Source organism: Canis lupus, chromosome 1 (assembly GCF_011100685.1).
Source record: "Canis lupus familiaris isolate Mischka breed German Shepherd chromosome 1, alternate assembly UU_Cfam_GSD_1.0, whole genome shotgun sequence".
Taxonomy (NCBI): domain Eukaryota; kingdom Metazoa; phylum Chordata; class Mammalia; order Carnivora; family Canidae; genus Canis; species Canis lupus.
In genome coordinates this window covers 43,604,720-43,627,175 of record NC_049222.1, presented here as the reverse complement: position 1 = coordinate 43,627,175, position 22,456 = coordinate 43,604,720, and the positions used below count along the sequence as shown (strand labels likewise).

Here is a 22,456-nt window from a genome sequence, read left to right as displayed (position 1 = left end):
TTGGCCAGCTTTTTCTTCTGCAAGCTTGCCTGTAGGAATGATCCATTAGTTAAAATTTTAAAAGAAACTAGAAGATGTTTGTCTCCCAGAAATCTGATTGTGACATAGGCCTTCACCTGTTTCAGCACTTAAAAAAAAAGACATTTTAAAAAAATTTGTGATGAAAGCTATTAACTACTCTTTATGCCCTAAAAACTGATGAAGAAAACTAGCTTTCTTAGCTTCATGAGATATTCATTGATTCATTGTCAGTAAGACAAAATGTTTACTCACCATCGGAATTCAGATAAAATATCTAATTAGAGATACAGTCTTATCTTGGAGGAAATGGAGACTGGAATTTGTAGGAAAGAGCCTAGAGAGGAGGGAAGTTTTCTGATAAAAAACTGCAGAAATCTGTGTAGGGTCTTGAGTTTTTGCTGGGTACTAGGCCACGAATGCATAAGGTAAAATTTTACAAAATCAAGCAAAAAGGAGGCAAGAGTAGCAAGAAACAGCTCCCAGGGCTTACAGTTTGGTCGGAGGGCACTTAAGCTCCAACTGGCCAGAGGAGATGGATAGTCCACAGTAATCCCCTGGTGTGCATCTAGTGGGGACTGTGGTGGAGTCAGGCCTTAGTAGGAGAGCTGAACTACACTTGGAGACATGGCTCTTCAAGATCCACACTAGCAAAGCTTGCATTGAAGGGGCCTTCAGCAGATCATGCTTATCTACAAGTAGTTTACTGACCTGCCAAAACAAAGTCCAACTACCATTAAGAGAAGAAAAAAATTTCTTTAAATTTGTGAGTGGATTATGCAAATATTTGGGCCTAATTTTGGGGGGAAGTTTTAAAGTCATGAATTCTCTGCTTTCATAATTGTAGGAACATTTAGATTTTCCGTTTCTTGTTCTTATGTCTTTCAAGGAATTAGTCCTTTCGATCTAAGCTGTCCATTATTGGCATAAAGTTGTTAATAGAATTCCCTTATTTTTTAAATATCTATTGGATCTGTCATATCACTTTTTTTCATTCTTGATATTGGTAATTTGTCTTCTCTCTTTCTTCGTTGACTTCAATTATTTCAGTTAATCAACCCACACATTCAGAGACATTTTGTTCATTTCCAATCTTTTATTACTGCAAATTATGATTTAATGTATAACCATGTGCATGTGCTGTGTCATATTTATGGAGATGAATCTTTGTAGAGATTGACATGGTAGAGTTTTGGGATTGAGTTTTTGGATTTAGATTAGCTATATTAAAGGACAAACACATATGTACTTTTGTTAAATATTGCCAAATTGCCCTCTATAATGGTTGAACAATTTTGTTTTCCCTGCAGTAGTATATGGAAAGTAGTTCTTTCTCTACAGCTTTTCCGACAGGATATGTTGTCAAGCTTTTGATTCATAAATCTGATATTTGAATAGTGGTATATCAAAGTAATATGATTTGTATTTATGTTTTCTTACATTAAAATGCAATTACATCTTTTTAGTATAGGACCATCTATATACATTTTTTGTCCCCTTTTCATTAGGCTTCTGGTCTTTTCTTCTGTTTAAAAGAGCTTTTTATATCAGCAGATTGTAACCATGCCTAGAGCAAATACTCTTTGATAATCTTCACAACTCTCAGTATTTGTACTCTGCATTTCCGATTGCCATAGTTGCTTCTTCTACCCTCTAAGCTACAAATTTAAAACAAAAATTTCTTCCATTTCAGCATTTGTCTATTGATGCTTATAGTGGTGTGTTTTTGTTTTGTTTTGTTTTGTTTCTTGCCATGCAAAGTCTTTTTATTTTTTCTAAAATTTGATCATGGTTTGCAAGATTTTCCCTTTTCCCATATTATAAAGAAATTCACCCATATTGTCTTGTAATATATGTATATTTTCAATGTTTGCATCTATGTCTGGAATATATTTAGAGTATATTCTGGTATTTGGTTGGAAGATTCCGTGAACATTATTTCTTTCTAAATAACTATTCATTTCTTATAATACCATTTAAAAGAACCCTTTTCACTTTTATTCTGTACTAAATTTCCATTTTTTGGTCTGTAAATAGTAGTATCAATATTGAACTGAGTTTACCTGTGAATGACAAAGAAGAATGGAGTTTTGCAAAATAAGGAATCAAATTATTTTTGGTTTATTTAAGACTAGGTTCCCTAATTTGAACTATGTAAATAGTTGTTTGGGTTTTCTTTAACTATGCAAATAATTTTTAAATATAGCACAGAATAAAATGTATGAATTCATTTATTTATATTGTTACTTATTTGCCATTTTGTAAATTCATGCTGTTAAAATCATCAGCCCAGTTTTGCTCTCTTTTCATCAGCACCCAAGGGCAGGGCAGCTCACAGTTTCATGCTGAATTGCACTAGCACGAGAGTAGAAGATGGCCCCTGCTTCCTCAAGCTTCTTCCCTCTTAATAGTGTACTTAAAAAGCAAACTCAAAGAATGGGCTTTAGTTCCTTTCCCGAACTGAAGTTTCCATATGAAAGTCAAACAATCAATCATCTAATAAACAATCTGTCTTTGATACCAACCATGAACTGCTGTGCATACAAAAATCCTTTTTAAAATATTCACCAACCCAATTACTGGTGAGACTATAGACTACTGACAACATCCAATTTACTAAGGCTAAGGAAGAATTCCTAAAAACTGTATCCTGTTTGTAACATCTAAATACCTAGCAACTGGGAGGGCAGTCTTTTTCCTGCCAGTTATAGAACTAAGGAAACATTTTTTTTCCATTTTACTCCATAGCCATTTCAGTATGTTAACTAGAGAGTTCCAAATGTTTCTGACATCCATTCTGCTTTGACAGGGACTTCGGTAGTAAGGAAGCTGTTGAGAATGAATAGTGTTCTAAATAGCCGATTTTATGTGATGAGTTAAAACAAGGGATGCAGAGCCAAACAAAATGAAAGGGACAGATTATTAGGAAGAATACTACTCAGGTGGAATCGATTTTGTCTGCCTGTTAAAACTCAGAAACACTGACTTGAGATCAACAAAACACTGCTGATTTCTGGTTGGGCCAACTTTTGTGTAAATGAACAGCCAGCAGTCAATTGTTACCCAACAAGCCACAGAAAACACTATCAGCTTTGGAAATGGAAGATTGTGTAAATTTGTATTACAAATAGGGATAGCTTTTTTCTTACGGATAGTAAGGTTCATGTCCTCAAGAATATTTTTAGATATTGAAAAAAAATTCCTTTTTATATTTCAAGAGTGACAAGAAACACTCTTGTTAATAATCTTAAAATATATCTGAATTCTAATTCATCTCTTGAGGTAGGTTTGAGTCTCATTTCTTAGTTTTGGTCTGGATGTCGTACTTAGCAGCATTCATTAAAATCATTGAACCGAACCCCTTTCATCAGTCAGTGAGTACATAGGACCCACATGAATGTGGACCAACAGAGCAACTCTTAATGGTGGACAGCCAAAATTTGTCTCCCTAGAATACTCTCTCTGTAGCCTCCTATGTCCTAAGGGACGAATCAGTATGGCCTACATTGAAGAGTTTGGCCAATATGGACCTCTTCCAAGAGGTCAAAGGGAAGGCAGAAGTTGGGATATTTACTTCCAGCATGGTCACCTGCTGCCTGCTTCTCTTAGTCAACCTCAGACCACAGCTTTGGTCAGAAGGCGTCTCCCCACGTAACCCTTTCTGTCCCTCTCCTCATAACTATTTTCTCTCCTTGTATCTGTATGACTAGGAGCCATAACATCACCTATATTACTTATACCTGTCCCCTGTTTTCCAGAGTACTGCCTTGTCCCTTGGGATTTCCCTTTTTTGCCCCCACACCCTTTTGTGAACAGCCCATCATAAAAGACTCTTTAAACCTGACTGTCCCCCAGTTATCTCCTGGGACCCTGACTGCTTAAACCCTCTTTGAAAATTTCACAGAATATCCTCAAAGTATTGCAGGCATGTTTGTGGCACCTCAAGATAAGTCTGGAAGAGTAGCAGATGCTAATAACATTTTCCCAAGTGGAGCATGCCTGTTTGGATAAAGCCAGGAACTGCCTCTTCTGGATAGGGCTTGAAGAGGAAGAGAAACAGAAGAGAGGGCTGAGCAGAATTGATGGTTTCACAGGAGAGGAGTGATACCATTCCTTATGGTAGTTGTAATGAAATGACATGTATGTTGTCTTCTAAAATATTTTAGAAGCCCCTTGGGAAATGTATTTGTAGTGAAGGGGGATGCCCTTTTATTGCAAACCAACCTACAAACTCCCACTGCACTCTGACTTAATGAAAACTGATGGGCCATTAAGATGAAAAACAAGACACTATCTTTAGACTGATATGAGCTATATATAATAGGAACTTAATGTATGCATGTTCATTGATTTTCTGGATTTGTAAACCTTCAATTGCAAATCACAATCTTTTTAATTTTGGATCGAATTTTTCACAGTTCATATAAAATCGAAACCAAGTATTATACATTTATTTGTATAAAGAATAAGTATTTCCAACAGGTATTTTAAACAAATGCTGACTTTTATAGGCTTCTTCACTGAATAAAATAATTTAACTCTGATGATTTCAAGCTACTTTGGAAAAAAACGGAAGTGCAGACAATCACAAAATATTGGCAGTGCATCATAGATTGACTGAGCTATCCAGCCTTTCTGGAGCATCTGGAATATATCTATTGCCTGACAAAGAGATTTACCTGAGGGCTGTTACTTCAGGTTATGATCACTTCTCAGATCCTATCAGAGCTTTGCCCTAGAAATTTGTGCTAGAGCATGTTGCATAGGTATTATTAACAAAGAAAGAAGGATCATAGGCTTTGGAAATAGGCAGTCTTAAGTTTAAACCTGTACTGGGCATTAGCTCGATACCACGGACTAATCTGTCTGGTTTCAGTTTTCATGTATATAAAATGGCAATATCTACCTCACTGGTTTGTTTTGAGGGCTGCGTGAGAATGTATGTAAAAACTGCTCAAAAAAAAAAAAAAATCTGAGTGTGTAATGGCACAGCCACTTTGGAAGACACTTTGGCAGCTTCTGACAAAACTAAACATATTCTTAACATATGATTCAGCAATCACACTCCTTCATATCTACCCAAAGAAATTGAATACTTATATAGACATAAAAACCTGCACATGATGTTTATAGTAGCTTTATTCATAATTGCCGAAACTTGGAAGCAACTGAGATGTCTTTCAGTAGATGAATGAAGAAACTGTCATACATCCAGACAATGGAATATTATTAAGCTCTAAGAAAAAATGAGCTATCAAGCCATGAAAAGCCATGGAGGAACTTTAAATGTGTATCACTAAGTGAAAGATGCCAATCTGAAATGGCTACATATTGTATGCTTTGCACTATAAAACATTCTGCAAGAGGCAAAACTATGGGGACAATGAAAAGATGAGTGGTTGCCAGAGGTGGGCAATGACAGGGGAGACGACTAGGCAAAGCACAAAGGATTTTTATGGTAATGAGCATTCTCTTACGGTATTTCAGTGACGGATATACGTCATTACCCATTTGTCCAAATCCATAGAGTGTTCAACATTAAGAGTGAGCCCTAAGGTAAACAGTGGATTTCAGGTGCTTATGATTTGTCAGTATAATATACGTCATTCTAGTGAATGATGATAACGGGGAAGATATATGTGTGTAGTGGGGGAATATATGGGAAATCTCTCTCAAATCTCCCTCTCAATTCTGTTGTAAACCTAATACTGCTCTCAAAAAAATACTCTAAATTTTTTTAAAAATAGTTATCTGCATCTCACTTCCATTAAATTATATGATCCATTTCTCCATAACTCAGCAACATAATGTCAGAAGCCCTATTTCATGAGGCTGACTTTTGCTGAGATCTGTAACTGCAGTATGTTTTATTTTTTTAGTATTTTAATGGCTTGTGAATTATGTGGAATAGAGCAATGTAGTAGCATTTTTTCCAGCCGCATGTGAATTGTTTATACATTTTCACATTCCTAAGTGTGACAATATTTCTGTTCCTCTATGACAAATCATTACTGTCAGCATTAACTGAGCAACTAATGACAGTAGGGCACTGCCTTTGATACTAAACATACATGTTAATAATTTAACAGTACACTTATCTTCAAAACATTTCATATAGAAAGGACAAAAGCATGCAAATCAGTGTAATTACCACAGTGTAATTACCAAATTGAGAGCTACTGTGCGCCCGGCACTGTGCTTATTACAAGGATCTTTTCATTTAATCTCAAACATTTTGATGAATTATTAGGTAATATTATTATCCTGATTTCATAGTTGCATGACCTAAAGCTCAAAACGGTTAGGTAACTTGCTCACGGAGTAAGAGATAGAGCTTTAATTTAAACTTTCAACTATTGTAATAGAATACATCCTCCCTAACAATACTAGTTCTGATACCGGGTGCAGACAGTTAAGTGTTAGAACATTGCTACTCGATGTGTGATTGCATGTGATTCCTGTGCTGATTTGCAAAACATTTGTTATTGGTCCATAACAAAGTAAATACTGAAATTGAGAGTAAGCTTTTAGAAATGTTTAGAGCAAATTTGACAAAGTAATTTTTATGTCTATTAAATCTAATAGTGGGGATCCCTGGGTGGCTCAGCGGTTTGGCACCTGCCTTTGGCCCAGGGCGCGATCCTGGAGTCCCGGGATCGAGTCCCGCATCGGGCTCCTGGTGTGGAGCCTGCTTCTCATTCCTCCTGTGTCTCTGCCTCTCTCTCTCTCTGTCTATCATAAATAAATAAATAAATAAATAAATAAATAAATAAATAAATAAATCTTTAAAAAAAAATCTAATAGTAAAAACTAATCAGTGCTCTGTATTGAATCTTTTATTATTTATTTTTATTGTGTTTGGCCAAAGTATTGCTCCATGGCTGATTGGAAATTTAAAAACAAAAAACAAAACAGGGACACCTGGCTAGCTCAGTTGGTAGAGCCTGCAACTCTTGGTCTTGGGGTTGTCAGTTCAAGCCCCACGTGGGTCCTCAAATTTAATAGGAAGGAAGGAAAGAGAGAAGGGAGGGAAGTGGAGAAGAAGAAGGAAGTAAGTAACCACTGATAATATTGTAAAGAACAAAACAGAACAAAAAAACACCCTAGTCCTTCACTACCAATAGTGTGAGATTCACTCTTCAAATCCAGAAGATTAGTGGGATGGGAAAGGGTTGGAAGTAAAGTAGGAATTATGACAGTGTTATGACAATGTAAAGAGCTAATGATAATTGAGTACTTACTTTGTGCCCATGACTGTGCTTCTCCCTCTCTGTCCACACATACACACACATACCGTATAAACTACACGTATGCCATACACATGTATATATGTACATACGGGTGTATATATATAGACTATATATAGTGTATATATATAGTATCACTTATACATATATACATATATTTCTTTGTATGAAGTTATCATTTAATATCTTTACAACAGCCCTAAAACTTTGAAGTAGATATCTACCGTGTCCATTTTACCTGATTATGTTCTGGATATTACTGCTAATATCTGCTGCTTTCCTCAGCGTTATTCTTTACTAAAAACCAAACCAATGGAGATGCTCTCATTATCAGTGCTCTTTTGTGACTATCTGAGGCTGGAGAATAACTGTGCTTCCCCACTGGCCCCCCCCCCCCCCAATAAAACCTGTCCCTTCTTTTCTCTTTTCTATATTTCAGAGGGTACTTGGTGGGAGGTTGGGAATAGCTGTGTCAGGGGCTTTGGGAGAGCCTTTATTCCCTCATCATACTTAGCTGTTCTAGTAACTGCTGCCCACTCTTCTTGGAATGAGTAAAAATGTTTTGCTGTGTGAGTAAAGAGTGCTGACTGAATTGATTTCATCACTTGTGTATTTCCTGGAGTTTGGTGAATTTATTAAAGCAAAAACAACAACAACAACAGCAACCACCAAGAAACTTGAGGTGAGGTGAGATGAATTTTCTAACAGGACCAGTGTGCTGAAAATGCATATGTTAAAGGCAGAGTGAAGGGAAGTAACTGTGTTGATTAAATAGACCTAATAATGTGCTACAGGGAAAAGGTGACCATAAATCCTCTTCCACGAATTTTTACCTTGAATAGAGCACAGGTGAGCTTTTGAAAAAGTTTCCTGGTTACTGAATTGTATCTTTAACTGTTCTCTTTTTATAGATGTCTATTAGTGTAACACAATATACATAGAATGTAGCTTTGGAAAGAATAGATAGTACATTATCTCATTTGCTGACTGTATCTGAGAAAGTGGCAGAGTTAAGCTGTTCTTCAATATAGAAACTATTAGGAAGTGCAGGAGAGAATCAGAGGTAACATTGGTTTGGTTGGAGAAAAAGATTTGAATAGTATATAGGCATATTATGTTAAACACAAACATAAATGGGATATATTTTGTGTTTTAGTTCTCTTCTGGTGATGCTTCCACATAGTATTAATCCCTTTATTCCCATTTAATGTGTTTATATAGACATTGCTCTGTATTGAATTTCCATAGCAATTATCCTTGTTTGTGTAACAATCTTAAATAATTATGGGAACAATTACTATTAGGAGAAACAGTCTCTGGCATACCCTTTTCAAACGTGGTTTTATTATCTCTACTGATTTTTTTTTCTGTTTATAGTTTGTCTTTTTTTTTTTTCTTATGTTAACTTGCTTTTTTTTTTTTTAAGATTTTATTTATCTGAGAGACAGAGATCACAGGAGCAGGGGAGGAACAGAGGGAGAAAGAGAAGCAGACTCTCCACTGAGCAGTGAGCCTGATGCAGGGAACGATCCCAGGATCCTGAGATCATGAACTGAGTCAAAGTCAGATGCTCAACCAACTGAGCCACCCAGGGACCCCTTAACTTCTTATCTTTTTTATGTGAATTGAAATAATAAGCATGTCTCCTCTCTGAAAAGCACTTCAGTGATTCCCAAACTGAGTATGTCACATAAATGAAAGTGCTGTCAGTACTTCCCTAAGTAAACACATGATGACTCCATATTAATCAATGGTATTTTCTAGAATGGCACAATGAAAGTAATAGCCATGCTAAGGATTCTTATTGTCACCATGCAGTGCTTATGGCAAAGATTTAGTCCCATTTCTAAAACATTCACCCTAAGCTAATGCTGCTGTTTTCAACTAAAGCAAAGCCTGAATAAGTCAGGTAAAAAGTGGATTTTTTTAAAAGCCCTACTTCATCTGTATTGGATTTTCGATTTTCTGTTATTGCTAAGTAATTGAGTGACTGCCCTTTCATATTAACTGAGCAAATCTGGCTTCTGTTGGGGAGCCTGTCCACTCACCTATGCTGGAAAGACACCTCTTTGTTTTGCTTCTCTCCTTTAACACATGTTGACTGAGCTCACTGGTTCTCAAGCTTATTCATATGTGATGAATTTTCCTGGAAAATACGGTGCTTTTCACCACTATCCTGTTGATGATACTAACATTGAAATCACTGATCTTTAAATTTTTGTGTAAAAATAAATACTGGCTTATATTAGTTTCCAAAATACATAAACAGTAGTAGGTATCAACATTTTAGGAAGAAAAAAGATGGGATAAAACTTATGAGAGACATTTCTCCTCATTAATTTTTTTCCTCTGACCAAAATAGATGATTGTATATGGAGTGGAATACTTGTTCCATTTCACAAAATTTCAGTTCTTGGTGGGAGCTTAATTGAGACACATAATTACTCTTTCATGTGTATCAAAATTACCAAGATGACTGGCCCAGCCTCTGCCCTCAAAGAGCTCATACTCTTGTAGGAAAAACTCACAAATGGCAAAACTCTAAAACAGTATGAAATTGCAGATGAAAGAAGGTCAAGCAGTGCTAGGTACTTTCCCATAGGCTGGTTTGTCAGAGCCTGCCAGGAAAAAGCACCTCTGTGAGGTGCTAGTGATACCAAAAAACAGTGAAGGTCTTTAGGATGTCAGAATCCAGTAATGAAACAGTCTTGCCCACTAATTACAACTCAGAGTGGTAGGTGCACCGTACGTGTCAGCACTGAGAGGGAAGCACTTATTTCTGCCCAAATGGGTAGAAGACAGAGGGAATGATAAGTGAGATGAGCATTGAAAGGGTATTATTTCAGCAAGCTCTTTTTGATTTTTCATCCCACTTTGTGGTTTAACTAGAAGATGCTGTGTCTTTCTGACTTACAGATATATCTCCTCTACACAGCAATCACAGTGCCTCAAGTTCACAACTTAGCACGGCCTGAAACCATGCTTCTCAGGCCTTAGTAGTTATACAGATCATCAGGGAATCTTGTTAAAATGTAGAATCAGATCCAATAAGTCTGAAGTGGGGCTTGAGATCCTCAATTCTAACAACCTCCCAGGGGATGGGATGCTGCTGATCCATGGACCACACTGTGAATGGCAAAGGCCAAGGTTTTAACTCGATATAAGAACCTTAGCAATTACCAAGTCACTCACTCAGTCACCCTTCAGTTACATTTAAAGCCCCATCTTAAAATTTTGAAGAAAAATCTTCATGTAAATATGAAGACAGAAGTTGTCTAGGAGTATAATAACAAGTATTGTGGGCAGCCCGGGTGGGTCAGCGGTTTAGTGCTGCCTTCAGCCCAGGGCGTGATCCTGGAAACCGGGGATCCAGTCCCGTTGGGCTCCCTGCATGGAGCCTGCTTCTCCCTCTGCCTGTGTCTCTGCCTCTCTCTCTTGAATAAATAAATAAAATCTTAAAAAAAAAAAAAAAAGAACAAGTATTGTGATTCTGATTACAGATTAGTGAGTGCTGTTCACTTGACACACTGCTAAGGTCAATGGTCATGCTTTCCCCTCCTTACAACCACTGAGTGAAGTAAATACTATTTCCTCATTTTACAAACAATGGCAGAGTTTAAGTAACTTTACTCACTGCCACCTGGCCAGGACAAGGCAAGCTGTATATATCACCTAGGAAAAGAAACCCATGGACATACTCACTGATGGAGTCAGACCTAACCACCCAAAGTATTGACCAGAATTCTATTCTTAGGAGTTTTCACTCTGAGTGAACAGGGATTACTTCTTGAATTCTTGGTAGTTTTAATGTAATCCTAAAATGATGTTTTTGAAAACAGCATACACAAAAAAATAGCCTCCCAGGCCCCCCCAAAAAGCAAAAACTAGTTAGGATACAGCTCTTTTTGTTTTTTCATATCTTTTTATTTATTTATTTTTAAAGATTTTACTTATTTATTTGACTGAGAGAGCACACAGCAGTCAGAGGTAGAGGGAGAAGCAGGCTCCATGTTGAGTAAGGAGCCCGATGCAGGGCTTGATCTCAGGCCCCCCGGGATTGTGACCTGAGCCAAAGGCAGATGCTTAACAGACTGAGCCACCCAGGCACCCCAGGATACAAATCTTTTTAGATAAACATGTCATGATATGGGAAATGACACTGAAGGCTTGCTCTGTCACACAGACAAATGCTGGCTTAGCTGAAGCAGAGTAGTTATCAGAAATTTTAAATTGAGGAGTGAGTTGTTTTCCTTCCCAGAGAAAATACATCACAACCAGGAATAAATATCTGTACATAGTGAATTGCTTCCTTGTCCACCCCAGTGCTGAAGAAGGCCTTACAAATTTGGCTTATTTAGCAAATACCTTTTTGGGGCTAAACACTGAATCAACAACTATATGGCAAAACTGAATGCTTTCACTAAACATGAGAAGATGGCTGCAATTATAATGAAGTTTGATTGTTGGATAAGGAGTTGATTGTGGGTACTGTGAGTCACTTGAGACTCAGTGCATTTACATGTGATAAAAATTACAGTGTTAGTGGTAAAATGAAAAACCAAACTATTAGTCTTCTTTCTTCACTGAGTAAGTCTTTGTGTAGATCCCTGAGATAGGAAGATTCTACCCAATGGGTACAAAAATTTGACCACCCACCCTATGAGAAATGGTCTCTCAGCAAGAAGATAGTGATGGAAATCTTCAACATCTGTAGCCTGAAAACAGTGTACCATATCAGCTTTCTGGCAACATTAGGAACAGCTCTCTCCAGTACTATCTTGAGAGAGCTGTCACTTATTGAGTGCTTACTATATGTATGAAGATTTGTTCTGAGTATTTTACATATTCAATCCATTTGATGACCTGTACAGTAATAACGGTGTACTGATGTGTTCTATTATTATCAATCCCAAAGGGACACTTTGGGAAAGGATAAAGAGCACTGTTCAAACTTGACAGCATTTCTTAGAGCTGTAGGAATTATAGGTAAAAAATTTGAAATCTCTGCCTTGGGAAAGTAGATTTTTTAAAAAGTAATCTGAGGAATCTGCATACTCACCATCAAAATAGTCAATATTTATGTGCATCTACTAATGATAAAAATTACTGCTAGATTCCAGGAAGGCCAACATATTTGAGGTATCTATCTATCTATCTATCTATCTATCTATTTATCTATCTCCTTCCTCTTAAGAGTTTTATGATTTTATTGGGAAACAATATATAAACAAAAAAGGTGAATAGTATTAGTCTCAAGAACTGACAATAGGCTCTCTAAGAATGTAGAAATTGATAAAAACAGGGGTTCTCTTCCTCCTGATTGTATTTTGAAGAGAGTAGTTAGCTTGGGCAGCTCATTTCAAGAGTAGTAACTCTAGAACTAAGATATTCTCTCAATCTGGGGTGCCTTCGTGGCTCAGTCGGATAAGCATCCAACTCTTAGCTCAGCTCAGGTCTTGATCTCAGGGTCTTGAGCTCAAGCCCTGTGTCGGTGTCCATGCTGCACATGGAGCCTACTTAAAAAAAAAAAAAGGGGGCGGGGAAAAAAAAAAAAAAAGATATTTTCTCAGTCTAACCATCCATGTAAAATTGAGGCCTCTGTACATCAGCCTCAACCTTTTTCAAACAGTTGTCCAGCCTCTATTTGAATGCTCAAGAATACTTGGCTTGATACCAACCTCACGGGTAAATGAAGGTCTCATCTGAGTATCAGACAGACTTTCCATATATGGAAACAAGAGACTTAATTGCTTCTATTCGTCAATCCATCTCCTAACATTGGGATCTTACAAAGCAGATCTATATACTCTCCTACACGACATCACTTCAAATATTAGAAGAGTATGATTCGGATTGTCTGTCTTCTTCATTAGCGCAAACACCTTTGTTCTAAAAGTAGTATTCTTATGAGACATTTTTGAGTGTTTTTTTTTTTCTCCTCCTTCTAGTCTTCTGAACATATTGCAATTTCTTTCTTAACTTCTGGCCAGAATTAAACATAACCATTCGACCAGCCCAGATAAGACCCATCATCAGCTTTAGAAAACCTGTTTTAGAAAGCATGCTTCCATTACTGCATTCTAAGTTTTCATTACCTATTTTATTTACATCGTACTATTGATTAATACTGAATTTATTGTCCAGTTAATCACCTAGAATTTTTCATGTGTTCCTTGTAAGCCATGCTTTCTCTCATCCTCATCTTATGAAGTTTTTTTTAGATCCAAGCTCATATCCTTATATTTATCTTTTAAATTTCATCTTGTTTTATTTTGTTCATTACTCAAACTGTAAAGATTTTTATTTGAGATATAATTGACATATAACATTGTGTAAGTGTAAAGTGTACAAGTGTTGGTTTGATACATTTATATATTGCGATATGATTACCACTGTAGCATTAGCTCATACCTTCACCATGTCACATAATTATCATTTCTTCTACGTGGTGAGAAGATTTAAGGTCTAGTAACTTAGCAACTTTGAAGTATATAATACGGTATTGTTAATAATTAGATCAGTGCAACTGATGTTGAACTTACTTACAACTGATGTAGAACTTACTCATGTTCTAACTGTAATTTTGCATCCTTTGACCAGCATCTCTCCAGTTCTTCCACCTTCAGTCCCTGAACTACCATTCTACTCTGTTTCTACAAGTTCAGCTTTTTTAGATCCCACATATAAATAGCAGCATACAATATTTGTTTTTCTGTCTGCCTAGACATGTTGTTACAAATGGCAATATTTCCTTCTTTCTCATGGATGAATAATATTCCATTTTACACATATATATATAATATATGCATAGAATTCATACAGAATATAGATGAGTAGAATATTATATTCCATCTATATTATATTCCATCTATATTATATTCCATCTATAATATAGATTCCATCTATATTATAGATGCACACACACATTTTCTTTATCTATCATCCATTGACAAATATTTAGGTTGGTTTCCATATCTTGGGTAGCATGAATAATGCAACTACAATGAACATGAGAGTTCAGGTATCTTTTCTATATCCTTTTTTATTTGCTTTGGTCATATATCCAGAAGTGGGATTGCTGGATCAGATGGTAATTCTAGTTTTAATTTTTTGAAGAACCTCTATACTGTTTTCCATAGCGGCTAAATCAATTTGTATTCCCACCAACAGTGCATGACTTCCCTTTTCTCCACATCCTCAACAATACTTATTTTTTGACTTTTTGTTAATAGACAATGTAACAGGTATGAAGTGATATCTCCTTGTGGTTTAGATTTGCGTTTCCGTGGTAACTAGTAATGTTGAGCATCTTTATATGTAAGTGCTGGACATTTGAATGTCATCTTTGGAAAAATGCCTATTCAGTTTCTCTGCTCATTTTTTTTTACTGTTTTGTTAATTTTTTTATTGAGTTACATGAGGTCTTTATATATCTTGGAAATTAACCCCTTTATGAGATACATGGTTTGCAAATACTTTGTCTCATTCTGTAGGTTGCCTTTTCATTTTGGTGATTATTTCTGTTGCCATGCAAAAGCTTTTATATATTTGGAGGTAGTCCCACTTGTTGATTTTTACTTCTGTTGTGTAAAGATGGTTTTGATCATTGTATGTGATCCTGCACAAGGGAAAAAAAGCAATGTGGAGTAAAACTGTGACCAGGTGGAAATGAGATTAAAAAAAAGAGAGAGAGAAAGAAAGAAATGAGATCAGATGTCCTTCTTGCTTCTTGGAAGATACAACTAATGCCCAACAACAACAAAAAAGACCTCCCTCATCACTACCTCAGATTTATGGGTTTACCTCGCTAGTAAATTTGCCTAAGCTTTGAGGGGGGGAAGTGATAATGCTAAGGATTAATCTTTATTCCATAACAGCTTTCCCAGCACCTCACTATAAAAACTAAATGAAATGTTTTCCAAGGTGGCCAGTATGAGAGGAGCAGTCTGGGAGACCACTCACTACACGTGCTCCCAGCCTTGCTATGTCCCTGGGTCATGGGCCCTTCAGGGCCACACAGCTCAGAGTATGAAGTCCCAATTTCGTGCACAAGTATGTACTTCTCTGTAAGGGAGAAACCAATTTCCCCACCTCATTCTCCTTTATCCTGTGAAATTAAACAGTTTCTTGACAGTCTATTTCCCTAGGGAGTTTGAATGGAAGAAAAGAGAATTGGCCTCCACATTATCGAAAGTGTTTGAGTTTTAGCCCTTGGTTATGCACTCTTTTGTAAAATTTTTTTTCTTTTTTCCTTTATGACATTAAAAAAAATTTGTTTTGCTTAAAATTAGAATCCATTAACTCTACAGAAGAAAACTATAACAGTTACACAGATTTTCCCTTCTGTATTTACAGATAAACTCCAGTGACTTTTCTTAAGCACCATTGTTTAGAAGGACACACAGGAAGTAGATGCAAGTAAGGTTTCCGGGATGTGAATAGGCCGCTGTTCCCTATGCCCATTCACCCAGAGAGAGTGCTGTCACTAAGTAGCTCTCTAGAAAATTTTTCTTCCCCACTGTGTGTCACTAAGTAGCTCTCTAGAAAGTTTTTCTTCCCCACCTTGTGTATAATTCTTTGAACAGTGCAGCTATGTAGCAAAATATGACAACAGACTGTTTTTCTTATATATAGTTATATGCCAGGCAGCACAGGAGAAAGTTAGACTCCAAACACAGTTGATAATAATACTGAATATAAATATGGAACTGCTGATATTCCAGGATACATACAGATCAATCAGAGAAATAGAAGCAACCTGCTCCAAATGGTATGGGTACTTACAGAGGAAAAATCAGTGAGTAGTAATTTTTTTTTTTTTTTTGCCAGAAGGAAAATGCTTATGACACAACACACACAATTACCTCAGAAAAGCACAAAGAAGGCATTAGCCTGTGATTTTTTCCTAATGAGCCAAAGGACTTAGGAAACTGAAAAGTCCTACAAATCTAACAATTATTTGAACTCCTCTTCAGCGTTTTATACCATGACATTGCACCCAACAGGGCATTTCTCTATAAATTTTCCAAAATTGGGTATTTAACAGTGACAAAATGAAGGTATTTAATTCTCAAGAAGGTGATTAAATCTTCCTGCAAACTGGTGGGATAAGATATAGATAAGGACCTCTGTCTGGTAAAAAGCTGTATTGTATTTATGTGTGTGGGGGGTGGGGGTGCGGGGTGTTTCTCAAGACAAAAAATTAAATACAGAAAGTACAAAAGATAATAAAACAAATACTCCTGGGTGCAGTTCTCCAATTAAACAAATATTAATAATTTGTTATTGCTTCAGGTCTTTGTAAAAGAAATTATCAGATAAAGTTAAAAATCCCTTCTTTTCCAATCACATTTCCATCATTATACCCCAGTAGTCATGGATCTAGTTCATGTTTTATTACTTTACTATATATATTATCCAGAAGTAAATAAAAGGTATTGTTTTGTATACTTACAAAATTACATTAATAATACAAGCTGTTTTTTTAAAAATATTTTGCAGCTATTTTTCCATTCAATGTTATTTTACAATCTCCCTGTTGAATCCTGTAGATCTAAGTTATTCATCTTAAGTGTTGTTTTATAGAGCATCCTATAACGAGATCCCCATTTTTATTCATTCTTGAAAGGATGAAAATACAGATTGTCCCATTTAAGGAATTAAAAATATTGTATTTAATATCTTCATATACATATGTCAAAGCTTCTCCAATGTATAAACATGAGAGTGGAATTTGTTAGCTACTTTGTTATGTAGCCAGTATTATTCTTCAAAATGATTGTTTGAGAGCTTTTTGTTTACCCACATCCTCTCTCAAAATTGGTGCCCTGTGACTTTTTAACTGTGGGGAAATTAGCTATGGAATAATTGTTTTATTTGAATTTCCCTGATTACTAGTTCTGAGTATATATTAATCTAATTTGGGGCATTTGTATTTTCCTCCTCTGTAAATTGCCTGCACATCTCCTTTGCCCATTTTTCTATTAGGTTATTTGTATTTTTCAGTTGTGATGTGTTACTTATATTTTACAGGTAATAATCCTTTGTATCCTCTAGTCTGGTTCTTATTTTTCACTTTATGTGATCCTTATTTGTTCAAAGGTTTTTGATAAACTAGACTATATCAAAAATAATATTTTCCTTTCTGGCTTGGGCTCATAAATCCTTTTCCCACCCTGAAACTATAAAAGCATTTTTCTATATTTTCTTGTCAGAGTTTTGTAATTGTTTGTAACATCCAACCCTAATTCATCTGAAGTTTATTTGTGTGCATGTGTTATAACTTAAGAGATGTAATTATCATATAGAAATCTAATGTATCAACACTATGTACTGAATTTTTTTTCTGAATGATAACGGAGGCGTCCTCTAACTGAAGCATGATTGCATATGTGCCTGACTCTGTGTCTCAACTCTATACAAATTCCATAGTACTGATCTATTTATGTATTCCCATGCCAATGACATGTTGTCAAAATTATTTTATGTCATTGATAAACTATCCCCCTTGTTCTTGTTTTCAGAAATATCTTGGTTAATTTCTGCCCTTTATTCTTCAATGTAAATTTTATTTTATTTTTTCTTTTTTTAAGATTATTTATTTATTTATTTATTCATGAGAGTTCCATGTAAATTTTAGAATCCCTTTGTTGAGTTCTATGAGATTCAATTAGAATTTTTATTACACTCATATTGAATTTATGGGATAATATGGGACAGTTAACATTTTGAAGATATTTCATTTCCTCACTTGAGAAAATAACTTTCTCTATCCAGGTATATCCTATATTTTTTGATAAAGTTTTGTAATATTTTCATAAAGTTCTCAAACAACTTGTGTTAGAAATATTGTCAGTTGCTTTTTCATTTTTTGTAATTCATTTGAATGATGCCTTTCTTTCTTGGATATATTCTAATTAGTTTTTGGTAGTATATTAGAAATATGTTGATTTTTGAAGCTTGACTTGGTATCCTTCTTGAACTATCTCTAATATCTTTATTGAATCTCTTGGAATTTCTTTGTAGACAACCATATCACTATAAATATTAAAATTTGTGTTTTCCTTTCCAATCCTTATTTACTTTTTCTTATTTGATTGCAATGGCTAGGAAATTAATAATATTCAGTGTTAGGTGTGATAGTTGACTGTCTTTTTCTTATCATTAATGAAATTGCTTATAAAATTCACCAATCAACACACATTTTTGTGTTATCTGCTATGTACCAGGCATTATTACAACAATGAACAAAATAACAAAACTCTTTACTTTCATGGAACTTATTTTCTAGTTGATTAGACAAGGGTGAATAGGTCACGCTTGAGAAGGGAGGTGTGTTTTTAAATAAGGTAGCAAGGAAGGTTCCACTGAGAATGTAACATAGGAGTAAGGCCTTTGTCAGTGCAAAGGCCCTGACACATGATTGTACCAGGCATGGTTGAGGAAAAGCAAGGAAGCCATTGTGGTTAAACAGAGTAAGTGAGGAGGAGAGAAAAGGAGATGCATTCAGAGAAATGAATGATGAAGGACCAGACATTGGCTTTGACTCCGAATAAGATGGGAAGCCTCTGGAAGATTTAGAGCGGATTTGGGTGGAAGAATCTTTGCTGAAATCATCTACTTATGCTTGTGCACTTTGGCTGCTGTGTTGAGACAAGAACGGCATGGAATAGAGAGAAGTAGTGAATGAGTAGTAGAATGAGATGAGGAGTAGTGAAAAACAGAAGGGAGTGGAAGGGAACAGTTAATAGGGCTTGCATTTACCGATTTACTGTGAGGGTCTGAATGAAAGAGAGGAGTCCAGGATGATTCCACAGGTTTTCGTTTTTGTTTTTTTCTTCTTTGGTCTGAGTAAATAGGTAAGGCTTTTCATTTTCTGAAAGTGGAAGAATTGTGGGAGGAACAGGTTGGTGGAGGAAGAAAGAGCGTCAGATTGAAACGTGTCTGCGATGGCAAGTTGAGAAAGTCAAGGGGAGACATCAGGTAGGTAGTTGGATCTATGAATCCTGAATTCAGGAAAATCATTTTTACTGGACTTCTAAATTTGAGATTCTGAACAGGCAATAGATAGGTCCAGTAAAAGTCTAATGAGTTCATAAAAAAAATGACAGAGGAGAGTTGTAGGGAGAGAGTATGAGATGGGAGAGATGAAGGAAAAAACAAAATAGACTGTGATGTGACTCACAGTCTAGAAAGCAAACTGGTGAGTGTGGTACCCAGGAAGGCAGGAGAAGAAAGCATTTCAAAGAGGATGGAGTGATCACTGTGTCACAGGTACTGATTGGCTTGGAGATTTTGATAAAAGGACTCTTAGATTGAACAATCTGGGGACATTGTGATGCATATAAAAACAGTGTTAGTGGAGGGAAGGACAACCCTTCTATTTCCCTAATTTATGTCATCTTAAATTTATTCCTAGACTTAGTAAACAGAGAAACATGAGATCTTACTTTAGCTAGTCATTAAGTTCAATATCATACTTTATCAATTTCAGTGCTTTGATATTTGTCTCTGACTTTGTTTTCTTCTGACTGAAGTAGGTTTTATACCTGATAACCTTTTAACTAGAAATGCTACAAGAACATACAAGCATTTGCCCATGAAAAAAATTTTTTAAAGATTTTATTTATTTATGAGAGACACACAGAGAGAGGCAGAGACATAGGCAGAGGGAGAGACAGGCTCCCCACAGGGAGCCTGATGTGGGACTCAGTCCTGGGATTGGGGATCACACCCTGAGCCAAAGACAGATGCTCAACGGCTGAGCCACCCAGGTGCCCTGAAAAATTTTTTGACTATATCCCTTACATGATGAACATAGAATGTTTTTAATACATATTTTATTCTCCAATTTAGAAAAATTAGTGCTTGAAGACATAATTTTTGAAGCATGAGCTCACAATACCAAAATAATCAAAGTACATTATGGTTTTAATAAGTATTGCTGTCAGTTACACATGACATTGTATGTATGTGATTTACATACATGGCATATTTATGAAAAACATCATGTAGTAGAATTCATTTCTTTTTCTATTAAGTCATGCTATATTTGATATTCTTTTACTCAAATAAAGCTTTATTTTTTTATCCTCAACAAAGTCCTAGGTCAGGATGGGTCAGGTAAAATAGGTGACAACTCATTTGGCCACCTTTGTAAGGTCACAGGTATCAGCACATCCTGTACCTCAATATTTTTCTCATTTGCCATGATATGTATATCCCACCAAAGTAATTTCCCTGGATTTGGTGACTTTTTATCTTTCCACATTTCCCTACTGAATGAAAACAGATCTGAGGTGGTGGAGGGAAGGGAGGTGTTGTCTTTGCGACTGGGACATGTAACAGAGAAAAAGGCACTTTGCCAATATATGATCAGGCTCCAGCCCCTGGAGGGAAAAGTCAAACATACCAAGAAGAAGATGCAGTGCCTTGAAAGAAGCTAAGAGAACACCAAAACACACTTGATCTTCCTCACAATGTTACATAGTTAGAAACTTTGCAACCTGCTTTGTAAAACTCAGTGAACCTGACTGTAAACACCAGTGGAGAAACAAGTTATGTACCCCTGCTACAGTCATTTAAAAGTGTTCACCAAGGAAAGTGGATGAAATCATTCTTGAGTAAAGAAAGAAGTTAAACATAAATCTTCCAACCTTGTCTTATTTACCTTACCAACTGATTTTGATTATGTGGCAATGTTGGGGGGGGGTTTGTTTTTTGTTTTTTTTTAAGATTTAATTATTTATTCATAACAGACACACAGAGAGAGGCAGAGGCAGAAGGAGAAGCAGGCTCCCCGTGGGGAGCCCGATGGGGCACTGGATCCCAGGACCCAGGGATCACTACCTGAACCAAAGGCAGGTGCTCAACTGCTGAGCTACCCAGGGTAGCTACCCACGGCTACCCGTGCCGTTCCTGCACGGCAACGTTGTTATGATAATTTTACGTAGCAGATAGTGGTGGAAGTTTGTCCCTGAAGTTTGTAAGATAGTCTCCTAAAATTTTTAAAGATTTTATTTATTTATTTGACAGAGAGAGAGAGCGAGCGTGCGCGCGAGAGCGAGCAACAGAGCATACAAGCTGGGGGAGTGGCAGGCGGGGGGGGGGGGGCGGTGAAGCAGGCTCCCTGCTTAGCAGGGATGAGGGCTAGATCCCTGGGTCCTGGGATCATGACCTGAGCTGAAGGAGATACTCAACCAACTGAGCCACCCATCACCCCATAAAAAAAAAATTTTTTTGAGAATTTTTAATTTGACTGCTAAAGTTATTTGTTTTTTTTTTCTTTCTCTTAATTTATCTCCCATCCCAATTAAATTACGTTCCCTTCAGCCTAAGCAATGTATCTTTCTTTTAGTTTTTTCATACCTTTTGTTTTCTCTCTTCTTTCAGCCAGTTGGGTACGAAAGTAGCTGAAATGCGAAAAAGACAGCAGTCACAAAATGAAGGAACACCTGCTGTGTCCCAAGCGCCTGGAAACCAGAGGCCCAACAACACGTGTTGCTTCTGCTGGTGCTGTTGCTGCAGCTGCTCCTGGTATGTGGCACTCTCTGTAGGATAGCACCCCTGAGCTAGCTGGGGGCTGACTACAGTGAATTTGCATGTTCATTCTTGGGATCTCCTTTTCCTCCTTCACAAGTAGGAATTATTGGAGACCATCATTGGAAATAGAATATTTCCCCAGAAACTACATTTAAATTGAGAGTAAGGTAAACAATGAAAACTTATTTGATATCCTGTTTTTCTCTATCCACACATCTTAAAGAGATGGTAAAAATAAGATTATGGTTATATACTTATTTAAACATACACAATATTCTCCAGGGTTCCAGAAGGTACAGGGACATTAAGATAATATCTAGCAGTACTGTACATCGCATTCAATGTTGTGTTTTAGTTATATGCTGTTTCACAGGATATTGATCATTCAGTTACAGAGCCACAAAACTGTGAGTCAGGGTGGCACTCTCAGCCACAGACACCTGAAAAAGGACAGAGAAAGAAGTACCACAGACCCATATCCACAAATCTAAAAGGCCAGGGCTATGATGGGCATAAAGTCAGTCAACTAGTTTCTGAACTTACAGCTGGCAAACATGCTTTCCTTTGTGATTTTATCACTGACACGTTCTGTAACATCATACACAGTTTTAAACTCTGCTATTTGGTTTCCTCATTGGCAAAATGATGAA

At 36.4% G+C, this 22,456-nt stretch overlaps 1 protein-coding gene across 7 annotated transcripts in view; it reads left to right on the top strand.

Moving 5' to 3' along the window:
- RGS17 (regulator of G protein signaling 17) overlaps positions 1 to 22,456 on the top strand; it is a 96,029-nt gene that overhangs the window by 39,398 nt on the left and 34,175 nt on the right. For 6 of the 7 annotated variants that reach the window (XR_005353690.1, XR_005353689.1, XM_038526366.1 and 3 more), the window contains exon 2: positions 21,657 to 21,800. Coding sequence is in view for 4 of the 7 variants with exons in the window: in XM_038526366.1 (XP_038382294.1) it covers positions 21,682 to 21,800 (119 nt within the window). In the remaining 3 variants the exon portion in view is untranslated. Of the gene's footprint in view, positions 1 to 21,656; positions 21,801 to 22,456 lie in introns of those variants that run through there. The other variant, XM_038526367.1, reaches the window with a different exon arrangement.